The following is a 12,320-nucleotide window of genomic DNA, read 5'->3' as shown; positions in this document are numbered from 1 at the left end:
TCTTTGAGCTGTTTTTTTTTTTGAGAAACTTTGAGCTGTTTCTACGCTCACGCGAACAGCAGCGGGCCGCGGTCCATTAAAAATCGCTCCCTCGCTCGCTCGCTCAAAAAACAAAAATTGTTCGCTCTATCAACTCGCCTGGCTGGCATTTTTTTTGGCTCTGTTGTGCTGCTGGTTTAGGAAAAAGACAGGCTCCGCCTTTTTGACGATTTTGAATATGTTCGTGAAATAAAAAAGTTTATGTTTTTATTAAAAAATGTTCGTGGGTTTAACAAAGTTCACGAAATTGAAAAAAAACACACAAATAAAAAAATGAATTACTAAAAATATCATGGATTTGTAAACAAAAATTCATCAAATTTTAAGAAAGTTTAATGATTTTGGGAAAAATTCATCAACTTTAAAAAAGTTCCAAGATTTTGAAAAAAATTCGTCATTTTTTTAAAAGAGTTCATCAATTTTGAAAAAAAAATCAGCAATTTTGAGAAAAAAGTTCGTTGATTTTGAAAAGAAAGTTCACAAATTTGAAAAAAAGACCATTGATTTTTTTAAAAACACGAATTTGAAAAATTCGTGTATTTAGCAAGATAAAAAATATAAAATATAAAAAGAAAAAAGAATAAGAAAAATGGACAAAACCGTTCCACAAAAAGAAGAAAGGAACAAGAAAAGGAAAAATCAAAAATAAAGAAAAACAAAAAAGGAAAGAAGTAAGAAGAGAAAAGGTGTAACTAAACGCCTCACGTGATGTGGGTGGGGTGGTTAGTGTAGCGAACATTCATTCAGGCAACGCTTTACAGTTTGCACTGTAACCAGCGCCTGAAGCGCCGAAAAGACAGCCACAAAACAAATGACGGGAGGAGGGAGAACATGAACAAAATATTAACGATATCATCTTAGATGAACAACTATAGGGACCCATAAATTAATACGTAACATTAAATAGTTCAAAAGATATACATTAACAATATTTACTAGTCCAGGTGGTACTAAAGATTAGCATTACACTGCATGAAATGGACATGATCAATCTATATGCTGGTCACATGCTTACACCACAATATTCAGTGAAGTGCCACTCGGAAGTCAGAAGAAACCTGCAAGCGTAGGACATTCATAATTTAATTCGCTAAAAAATATCTTTCATCTCACATGCTACTAGAATTCAATATATTCCAGGCTATTTCGTACATAAACAACAAGATGATGCCGTCTTTTTTGTTTTCCCATGAACAATGTTAACAATTGAGATGATTGTCACTAACCCGAAAAGAAAGGAGCATTCCGGCATGGCTGGTGTTGCTGGGCTTCTGCCTCGACGTCCATCGGCGTCGCTGCAGCAGCGTCCTGTTCTTCACTGTTCTTGAGTGGTCGCTCTGAAGATTTGCCCCCAGATACAATGTTCACCTTGTCATGGACAATGGTTGGTGCACTAGTTAGAGCATGTGCCGGTGGTTCCTCATCTTCCATCATGTCGAGAATCACGCCATCCTAACAAATTGAGATGAGTTAATGCAAGCTTATCACATGAAGTGGACCGAGTTAAACGCAAGCTTATATCACGAAACGAATCGAGTTAATCTTGGTATGTTTGTCATGTGGTTGACTTAATCAACCATTGGGTGTACTGATCCAATAAGGCCAAGAAGTTCTTAGGATCATCTTAGATCTGATATGGTACCACCACTGCTAATTACCTGCTAACTATCCAGGTCAATTACTGCCAGTTCCTAACTTGGCATCATAAACGAACTATGGCGCCCAAGTCTTAATATGTTCTTTACTACCAATCTAACTAGAACTCATGAAACAAAGTTGTATGCTATGAGGAGGATACTACTTACCATGCCATATGGAGGCAGCAGCTCTAGTTTGATCCTCTTAGGATCAAGGAAGATGGAGAAGCCATGGCTGGCCACCACCTCAACATCCTTCCTCTTCATATTCATCGGCGCCGCAAGGTCAGTCATCTTCCTCAGGACAAACTCAAGACACTAGTAGTAATTTGGGTACTTATAGCCTAATTAATTGTCCTGATTCACAGGATTTTACCCGGTGATGGCGTCCGAGAACGAAAGAGTTGACCCGCGAACCATGGTGACCTGGATCCTGATGTCGCCTCACAAATCCAGAAAATAATTTAAACCATGTGGTGTGCAATCGTCTATAGACTAATCCTAGCTAACATTTTGCGTGTTGGTGATTAAGTTTCGTGCTCTTGTCGCGATAAAATAAAGACCTCTCTGACCAATAATCGGTGCAAGTCTTGTGTGTACTTTGTAGGCACCTCACCCTTTTCACTTTCAAAGCGAATATGGGGTCTTGGCCTCATGAGGTCAGAGGTTTTTTTTTTTGATGCACCGATAGTACCAATACAAGTCTGTCAAATTACATTAATATTTTTATTCTATTTTGTTGTTGGTTGGATTATTTATAAGTTTATTTGCAGTGGATTTATATTCATGCCAAGAATCCATCATGAGTTTACGCATCCTCTCCTTTGAGATGGTGAGACAAATTTGGCCAAATGCTTCCATTAATAGGTTGGCACTAATACAATTCATACTCTTTTCAATTAGAAAAATTGACTGCAGAAAACTGCACTGGTAGCCCTGGGAAAAATCTGCACTAGTTACAACTTACAGATACATAAATGTAGCCAATACAATACAAACTAGGACTGACTTATACATAGTAGTCACTGACAATATAAGCTACTAGGACTATATCAAGCTGCCTTGCTGCAAGCAGAGAATCAATCACCCAATTTTCTCAGAAAACAGAGAAATAGTGCACCCACAACCCAAACTAAAAGCTATAATGAATACCAGTAAACCCTATGGATTTGTATCGACAACTACAAACTGCACACTGATATGATACAAATGAAACCTAAGAAAAGAGATAATAACCCTGGTCACACTAGCAATCGAATAATGCTGTCTACTACTTTGACTGCAACTATATCTATAAGTTAATATCTTCGTTTTCCTCCTCTAAGTCACTCTGCGAAAACTTGCCCGAAGCTATTCTCAGGATCTCTGCAAGTCAACATCTGTGATGTTAATGTTTTAACAAAGTGTTGTATTGCTCAATACTTTCTCCTTTCAACACCTTATGAGCTACATTCAGAATCTCGGTCACCTGCGGTAATTGTGGAAAACGATTGTGAATTGTAGAACCTTCACCCCAAAACCTACATGTACATATTATAAACAAAAAGTGCAGGACTAGTTCCATGGATATTTATGCAGTAATGCTCTTACCCCAGGGTAGTGCTTCAGGACAGGAGAGTAATGGTCAAGTGCTATATAGATTTTACCAAGAACACTTAAGAGGGTCTCAACTTCATCGCCAAGTACATCAACCTGAATCACATTAGAAAAACAATTATGAATCATATCACCACCTACAGAAAATGGATAGTTAACAAATGGAGAAGTCCCATTTAGATTTAAAAATTCACTCCATCTTGTCTAGATTCCAGAACCACGTTTTTATTTGGGTGGACTGCAAAACAAGCATCATGTGTTTCTCTAAGAGAAATGTAATCTTGAGATACCATTCTTCCTTTACTTAAGTCCCAACTTTGAAAATTACTTGGAATTTTGTTGAACACGTCACTTTAGAACTCAAACCAATCCAAAAGCAAAATGAAGCGACGCAAAGAAGGCTAACCTCAGCTTCTGCTTTTTCAAGATTCGAGCATTTAATCTCGAGTATTTGTTTATACCAGAATTCCTTCTTCTTTAGTACAGCAACTTGCTGCACCAGTGGGTTGAACTGGCGAATTATTCTAGTCAACCTGCACAAAATTATAAAAAATGGCCAGTGCATTAGGAAATATGAAATAGACAGAGTGTGACTAAGATGCTAGTCTTCAGTAACATGCATATGTTTTTTTGTTTTTTTTTGGAACGGTAACGTGCATATGTTTAGAATATGTTTGCATACTCTGGTGAAGTGAGCTTGCTGAGAAGGTGCGATTTTAATTAAATAAACAGCAACAGCAAAACATTGGGGAATGAGTGTTAACAAATTTGCGCACCTTATATCATTTTGCTTCATACTTTGCGTTAATCTGCTTTCGAAATCACTGTATGCTTTAGACAATTTCTGCATACTAACAAGGGTGAATTGCTCTAGGGAGCCTGCATCATCTCCTATATGACCGTCGGTGTGTGGCGCTGCTGTTCTCTTCATTTCCCAGATAGTCGCGTCGAGCAAGGCATTTTGCTCTTTTGATTCCTCCAAAGCAACAGACATGGAAGCTAAGCTTTCAGTCAGCCCAACTATCTCTTGCTTGCACACATGGATTTGCTGGATGGCCTCATCCAGACAGCTCTTCATCGAGCTGGCCTCGCCTTTGAACTCCAAGATCAGCAGCTCTTGCTCGCACACTTTCTCCCTGAACATCGTAAGCTCATCATTAACCAAGTCGAATTCCTCATGATGCTGAACCAGTTTTGATCCTACAATAGATACAAGCTGGTCATTTTCATACTTGAGCTTACGTTTATCCCCAGACATGGTAAGTAACCGCTCTTCTTTCTCCATAAGCAACTCTCTGAGGAAGCACTCCTCCTGGTTGTGATCATCAATCTGATTTTCATAACTGCCAAAAACTTCTCTTAATATAGACAGTTCCAATAGCTCTTTCAAGTGGCTCTCAATCTTCAGGTCTTCAAGCTGATTGCTGAGTTTTGACTCGGAGAGCGAGTGGCGCGGGACATCGCTCTGTGCATCGACTACTTGTGCAGAGAGCTGCTTAGCCTCCTTTCTTTTGTCAGACAGCAAACCTCGGAGACGTTCATTTTCGTCGAGCAGAGAACCAATTCTGTCCTTCAATCTGCATAGCTCATCATCCTCATTGTAATGAGAGCCAGAGCCCTCTTTGCTCGAGATAATGCCATCCATTTTGGAGATAGTCTGAAGCAGCTTTGATTTGATGAGCTCAAGCTCTCTCTCTTTCCTAAAAGGCAACACAGCGCCATCCTTTGCAAAATGCCTTTTCAGCCTGAACAGCTCTTCAGTCGTCTGTTGCAGTTCATACTCGTGCTCCCTTCGCAGCTTGAGCCATTCAGACTTCAAAAACGTCGTGATCTCTTCGCCGCGCAGGTGCTTCAGGAGCGAAAAGTCCGGAATGTCATTGTCATCTTTCATCTTCAGGGAGTTCGTCTCCTCTGCTTTCTCGAGACTGCTGTGGGGAGGGAGCAGGCTGGACTCTGAAGCTGTCACATCGGTCAGGATGCCGGTCAGTTCATCTCGTAGAGCGGCGACCTCGGAAAGGTTTTCCTTGCAGCTCTTGCTCAGTGTGCTGATACGGTTGTGATTCTCACATAGCTTCGTCTCGAACTCTCGGCGCAGACCGGTAATGTAGCCATGGATCATGATGCCGGAGAGCTCTTGTTGCAGCTCATGCTCCAACTGCAGAAAGATGACAAAACAATGGAATTTGTTAGTCTACGACAGGTCGGACCATTATCGCAAACAGTGAAGATAATAATCAAATATTAGTGTTTTTATTCGAATTAATAAAGAAACCAACGACAGAGTGTTTGTGGGCTAGTGGCAACTGCCTGCCAAGCAAGGCAAACAAATCACAGATATAGTGGTAGCGGCAGCTGCCTGCCAAGCAAAGCAAAATGCAGCCCATGAGCCTTCCATAGTCTACATGCAGTTGAGAAGCAGAGGCGGCTGTGTTAGGATGAGGAATATTTGGAGCCAAACTGTTAGGATGACAGGGTTTGAAGTCAGACTGCTCATTGCTTGGTTTTCTGTACTTGGTTATTACTAGTATCTTCCATTTTTTGTGGTTTAAGCTACACCTAACACGCTACTGGTACAAGATTGCGACAAGATTATCTGCGGAGCCTATCGAGCAGTTAATTAAGCCCCGGGCTATGTGCTCGTTAATTAATCAAGAAATCATCATACAAGAAGTGGAGTAAACTGAAGGCAGTGGTTGACCGGCGAAGAATGGCGGCGGCTGCTGCTGTTCCTCGGAAGGGGGAGAATTTTTTTGAAGGAATAAACAAAAGAAGAAGGAAGGGGCGAAGAACTCACGGGTTGTTCAGCCGCCGGCGCCGGCGCCATGTCCGCGGAGCCAGACGCAGCCGTCCGCCTCCGCGCCGCCGAGGACGGGAAGCGGTGCCGCCCCGCGCCTTGGCCCGCGTCTCAAATTTCGCCGGGGCTTCAGGGGCGGGAAACCGAAACGAAAAAGAGTGCGGCGGAACCAGAGGAAGGCGCTATGAGAGAGAGGGAGAGGGGGAGGGATGCAGCAGTGCGCGGCGCACTTTTGCAGCAAAGGCGGCTGCTTTCGCTCTGGCTGCCCCGTCTCGCTCGCTCGCTCGTTGGTGGGGGGAGGGGCGGTTGCTTGCCAGTTGGAAAGAACGAGAGGAAGAAGAAAAAATCAGCAGGAAGGAAACTGCTGGAGGAGCGTCCGGGACGGGGAGGGAGGATGCGGCGGTGGTTGCTGGCTCCGCGCCGCTGGTCCGGTCCAGTGGCCACACGCGCGCTCAGGCCGGGTCAGCCGGTCAGGGGGAGCGGGGAAGGGGGCGAGCGGCGACGTTGACAGCGAAGGCGGAGTTTCCGTGACAGCGCGGGGTTGTTTGTCGGAGGGGGTGGATGCGCGCGCCGTTGGCGGTCGCTGTCTCTCACTCACGGGTCGCCCGCTCCGTCTGTTGCCTTGAGATTCGCGACACCTCACGTACCCTTCGATGTAGACTACCACTATTTTACACTCTGCTGCTCCTACTACGCCAGTAGACTGGCAGCATCAGCACGTGCTGGGTTTTTTTTTCTAGATTTCTATACAAATCAAACGTCCGAACTATAGTATGGCCAATTATTGCTGCGAGGATGATAATTTTTTTAGCAAGCATGATAAATCTTTGTCGTTTTTTTTGCCGGTATTTGACATGCTTGCGGAAAGAAATTGCCATCCGGGCAAAAACATAATTTGTGTTTGATTTGTCATGTGTATTTAATATTTCCAGTCACGGGTCGCCTGCTGCATTGCCTTTCACGACACCTCACTTGCCCTTGATATGTAGACTAGAGGGATTGGCGTGGATGCTTTCGTCAGGATGAGACGCACCCCGTTCTGCATGGGGAAGAGCTGTGTGGCTGGCAGTTTGTCTCAAATGGGCGCTGCTCATGGCCTCCCACACCTTTCTGTTGCCCTACTATCAACGCACGACAACCTCCTTTGGCATGGCTGAGACCTAAGAGATAGATATTTTCGATCGCATGCCCTCTTCTCACACGACCTCTATCTCCCTCGCGCCTTCCCCTCTCACAACCTCTTCTCCCCACTCTATTGCATCGCATGCCCTCTTCCTCACAGCTTCCACGACATCCTTCCTCTCACGCCATGGCTCGCCACCGCCCCACCTCCTCTTACAGAATGGTGAGGGGACAACATCATATGCAATGGGATGCCAGTGGCACAAAGGAAGAAAGTAGAGGTCCATGACAAACCTTGCTTGACAACGCCGCGATGAGAGGAATCGGCGCAGTGCAACAATGGGCTTGGTATAGGAACCCTCCTGGCAGGCGCGGAAGGAATGCGGTGAGAGGGGTTTTGACCTGATGGACGGTCTATTCCTAGGCCGAGAGATAAGCCTAATGTAGGAGAGGGAATTCAAAGACAGTTTTTGCTGAGTTATTTGCTCTTGCCATTGGAATGACAATTTCACATGATGAGTCATTTGCTGAGGTCGTTGGAGTTCCTATGTTTATGGCTTTATGCACATGTGAAGTGGAGAAAATCCTATGAGACCAAGTATAATTCCTAACCAAGTTATCCCAATCTAGAAGCCGCCATGTCTCTTTGGCTGAAGCGGTTTTCCCCATGTGAACTTGCATCTCTATCTTCGCCTTCATTTGCAAACAGATGGGACGACGAGCAATCGAAGCTGGTTAGCTACATATTTTGTATTTATGCATAACCAATCAATTATAGTGGCTATAACTCATTTGTTTGATATGGGAGAATAACTAAAATCAATTATTATGGCTAGAAATGAGATGAAAAAATGCTAACACAGAGAAGAGAATAGGCATGAAGTCAATGTTGGCCATAAAGATGAGTGTGGTCGTGGCACAGACATGAAGATGAGGCCTAGATGTTGGGGAACACAGTAATTTCAAAAAAAATCCTACGCACACGCAAGATCTATCATGGTGATGCATAGCAACGAGAGGGGAAGAGTGTTGTCCATGTACCCTCGTAGACCGTAAGCGGAAGCGTTATGACAACACGGTTGATGTAGTCGTACGTCTTTACAATCCACCGATCCAAGTACCAAAAGTACGGCACCTCCGCGATCTGCACACGTTCGGCTCGGTGATGTCCCACGAACTCTTGATCCAGCTGAGTGTCAAGAGAGCTTCGTCAGCACGACGGCGTGATGACGGTGATGATGAAGCTACCGGCGCAGGGCTTCGCCTAAGCACTACGACGATATGACCGAGGTGGATTATGGTGGAGGGGTGATACGTCTCCAACGTATCTATAATTTTTGATTGCTCCATGCTATATTATCTACTGTTTTGGACATTATTGGGCTTTATTATCCACTTTTATATTATTTTTGGGACTAACCTATTAACCGGAGGTCTAGCCCAGAATTGCTGCTTTTTTGCCTATTTTAGGGTTTCGAAGAAAGGGAATATCAAATTGAGTCCAAACGGAATGAAACCTTCGGGAACGTGATTTTCTCACCGAACATGATCCAGGAGACTTGGACCCCACGTCAAGAAACAAAGGAGGAGGACACGAGGTAGGGGGCGCGCCTACCCCCCCAGGCGCGCCCTCCACCCTCGTGGGCCCCCTATTGCTCCACCGACGTACTCCTTCCTCCTATATACCTACGTACCCCCAAACGATCAGATACGGAGCCAAAACCCTAATTCCACCACCGTAACTTCCTGTATCCATGAGATCCCATCTTGGGGCCTGTTCCGGAGCTCCGCCGGAGGGGGCATCCATCACGGAGGGCTTCTACATCAACACCATAGCCTCTCCGATGAAGTGTGAGTAGTTTACCTCAGACCTTCGGGTCCATAGTTATTAGCTAGATGGCTTCTCTCTTTTTGGATCTCAATACAATGTTCTCCCCCTCTCTTGTGGAGATCTATTCGATGTAATCTTCTTTTTGTGGTGTGTTTGTTGAGACCGATGAATTGTGGATTTATGATCAAGATTATGTATGAACAATATTTGAATCTTCTCTGAATTCTTTTATCTATGGTTGGTTATCTTTGCAAGTCTCTTCGAATTATCAGTTTGGTTTGGCCTACTAGATTGATCTTTCTTGCAATGGGAGAAGTGCTTAGCTTTGGGTTCAATCTTGTGGTGTCCTTTCCCAGTGATAGTAGGGGCAGCAAGACACGTATTGTATTGTTGCCATCGAGGATAACAAGATGGTTTTTTTTATCATATTGCATGAATTTATCCCTCTACATCATGTCATCTTGCTTAAGGCGTTACACTGTTTTCATGAACTTAATACTCTATATGCATGTTGGATAGCGGTCGATGAGTGGAGTAATAGTAGTAGATGCAGGCAGGAGTCGGTCTACTTGTCTTGGACGTGATGCCTATATACATGATCATACCTAGATATTCTCATAACTATGCTCAATTCTGTCAATTGCTCAACAGTAATTCGTTCACCCACCGTAGAATACTTATGCTCTTGAGAGAAGCCACTAGTGAAACCTATGGCCCCCGGGTCTATCTTCATCATATTAATCTTCCAATACTTAGTTATTTCCTTTGCTTTTTTACTTTGCCTTTATTTTACTTTACATCTTTATCACAAAAATACCAAAAATATTATCTTATCATATCTATCAGATCTCACTCTCGTAAGTGACCGTGAAGGGATTGACAACCCCTTATCGCGTTGGTTGCGAGGAGTTATTTGTTTTGTGCAGGTACTAGGGACGCGCGCACAACCTCCTACTGGATTGATACCTTGGTTTTCAAAAACTGAACTACTTACGCTACTTTGCTGCATCATCCTTTCCTCTTCGGGGAAATCCAACGCAATGCTCAAGAGGTAGCAAGAAGAATTTCTGGCGCCGTTGCCGGTGAGGTTCGCGTAAGTCAAGATTTGACTTCCAACAACGAGCCATTTCTGGCGTCTACGCAAAAGTCTACATACCAAGTACCCATCACAACCCTTATCTCCCGCATTACATTATTTGCCATTTGCCTCTCGTTTTCCTCTCCCCCACTTCACCCTTGCCGTTTTATTCACCCTCTCTCTCTATCCTCCCTCTCTTTCTCTATTTGCATCTTTTTTCCCGCTTGCTTTTTGTTTGCTTGTGTGTTGGATTACTTGCTTGTCATGATGGCTCAAGATAACACTAAATTGTGTGACTTTACCAATACCAACAACAATGACTTTATTAGCACCCCGATTGCTCCTCTTACCGATGCTGAATCTTGTGAAATTAATGCCGCTTTGCTGAATCTTTTCATGAAAGATCTGTTTTCCGGCCTTCCTAGTGAAGATGCCGCTACCCATCTAAATAACTTCGTTGATTTGTGTGATATGCAAAAGAAGAAAGATGTGGATAATGATATTGTTAAATTGAAGCTATTTCCTTTTTCGCTTAGAAATCGTGCTAAAGCTTGGTTTTCTTCTTTGCCTAAAAATAGTATTGATTCTTGGAACAAGTGCAAAGATGCTTTTATCTCTAAGTATTTTCCTCCCGCTAAGATCATCTCCCTTAGAAACGATATTATGAATTTTAAGCAACTTGATCATGAACATGTTGCACAAGCTTGGGAGAGGATGAAATTAATGATACGTAATTGCCCTACTCATGGTTTGAATTTGTGGATGATTATACAAAATTTTTATGCCGAATTGAATTTTGCTTCTAGAAATCTTTTAGATTCGGCCGTGGGAGGCACTTTTATGAAAATCACTTTACGAGAAGCTACTAAACTCCTAGATAATATTATGGTTAATTATTCTCAATGGCATACTGAAAGATCTACTAATAAAAAGGTGCATGTGATAGAAGAAATTAATGTTTTGAGTGGAAAGATGGATGAACTTATGAAATTATTTGCTAGTAAGAGTGTTTCTTCTGATCCTAATGATATGCCCTTGTCTACTTTGATTGAGAATAATAATGAATATATGGATGTGAATTTTGTTGGTAGGAACAATTTTGGTAACAACGCGTATAGAGGAAATTTTAATCCTAGGCCTTATCCTAGTAATCCCTCTAATAATTATGGTAATTCCTACAACAATTCTTATGGAAATTATAATAAGATGCCCTCTTATTTTGAATCTAATATTAAAGAATTTATTACTTCGCAAAAGAATTTCAATGCTTTGATTGAAGAAAATTTGCTTAAGATTGATGATTTGGCTAGGAACGTTGATAGAATTTCTCTTGATGTCGATTCTTTGAAACTTAGATCTATTCCACCTAAGCATGATATCAATGAGTCTCTGAAAGCCATGAGAATTTCCATTGATGAGTGCAAAGAAAGAACTGCTAGGATGCGTGCTAAGAAAGATGCCTTTATAAGAGCGTGTTCTTCTAGTTCCTATGAAAATAAAGATGAAGATCTAAAAGTTATTTATGTATCCCCTATTAAATCTTTGTTTTGCAATATGAATCTTGATAATGATGGGACTGGATATGATCCACCTTTACCTAGAAGGCGTTCCAAAAATTCGGAGTCTTTAGATCTTGATGCTAAATTTGATGAAAGTGGGATTGAAGAAATTAAAACCCTAGATGTCGCTAAACCCACTATTTTGGATTTCAAGGAATTTAATTATGAAAATTGCTCTTTGATTGATTGTATTTCCTTGTTGCAATCCGTGCTAAATTCTCCTCATGCTTATAGTCAAAATAAAGCGTTTACTAAACATATCGTTGATGCCTTGATGCAATCTTATGAAGAAAAACTTGAGTTGAAAGTTTCTATCCCTAGAAAACTTTATGATGAGTGGGAATCAACTATTAAAATTAATATTAAAGATCATGAGTTCTATGCTTTATGTGATTTGGGTGCTAGTGTTTCCACGATTCCAAAGACTTTGTGTGATTTGTTAGGTTTTCGTGATTTCGATGATTGCTCTTTAAACTTGCACCTTGCGGATTCCACTATTAAAAAACCTATGGGAAGAATTAATGATGTTCTTATTGTTGCAAATAGGAATTATGTGCCCATAGATTTTATCGTTCTTGACATAGATTGCAAGCCTTCATGTCCTATTATTCTTGGTAGACCTTTCCTTAGAACGATTGGTGCAATTATTGATATGAAGGAAGGA

At 42.2% G+C, this 12,320-nt stretch overlaps 2 protein-coding genes across 2 annotated transcripts; both read right to left on the bottom strand.

Moving 5' to 3' along the window:
* Positions 1-862: 862 nt before the first annotated feature.
* Positions 863-1,982, bottom strand: LOC123106513 (uncharacterized). Its single transcript, XM_044528661.1, has 3 exons — positions 1,845-1,982; positions 1,266-1,491; positions 863-1,097 (listed from the first exon to the last, which is right to left on the bottom strand). The coding sequence occupies exons 1-3, from the start codon at positions 1,968-1,970 to the stop codon at positions 1,087-1,089; spliced, it is 363 nt and encodes a 120-aa protein (XP_044384596.1). The 5' UTR covers positions 1,971-1,982; the 3' UTR covers positions 863-1,086.
* A 625-nt stretch (positions 1,983-2,607) lies between these two features.
* On the bottom strand, positions 2,608-6,577 carry LOC123102201 (WPP domain-associated protein). Its single transcript, XM_044523506.1, has 5 exons — positions 6,067-6,577; positions 4,049-5,427; positions 3,679-3,805; positions 3,267-3,368; positions 2,608-3,144 (listed from the first exon to the last, which is right to left on the bottom strand). The coding sequence occupies exons 1-5, from the start codon at positions 6,094-6,096 to the stop codon at positions 3,064-3,066; spliced, it is 1,719 nt and encodes a 572-aa protein (XP_044379441.1). The 5' UTR covers positions 6,097-6,577; the 3' UTR covers positions 2,608-3,063.
* Positions 6,578-12,320: the final 5,743 nt, after the last annotated feature.

The sequence above is a fragment of the Triticum aestivum genome, chromosome 5A (assembly GCF_018294505.1).
Source record: "Triticum aestivum cultivar Chinese Spring chromosome 5A, IWGSC CS RefSeq v2.1, whole genome shotgun sequence".
Classification (NCBI taxonomy): Eukaryota; Viridiplantae; Streptophyta; class Magnoliopsida; order Poales; family Poaceae; genus Triticum; species Triticum aestivum.
This window is presented reverse-complemented; position numbering and strand designations above follow the sequence as displayed.

Bases quoted from the DNA above. Each gene is read 5' to 3' on its own strand.
- LOC123106513 (XM_044528661.1), bottom strand. From the start codon at position 1,970: ATGACTGACCTTGCGGCGCCGATGAATATGAAGAGGAAGGATGTTGAG. The intron at 1,492-1,844 runs GTAAGTAGTATC...TCAATTTGTTAG, and splicing joins TGCTGCCTCCATATGGCATG to GATGGCGTGATTCTCGACAT.
- LOC123102201 (XM_044523506.1), bottom strand. From the start codon at position 6,096: ATGGCGCCGGCGCCGGCGGCTGAACAACCC. The intron at 3,369-3,678 runs GTTAGCCTTCTT...AATGTGATTCAG, and splicing joins TTGAAAAAGCAGAAGCTGAG to GTTGATGTACTTGGCGATGA. The intron at 3,145-3,266 runs GTAAGAGCATTA...CAATTACCGCAG, and splicing joins TCCTGAAGCACTACCCTGGG to GTGACCGAGATTCTGAATGT.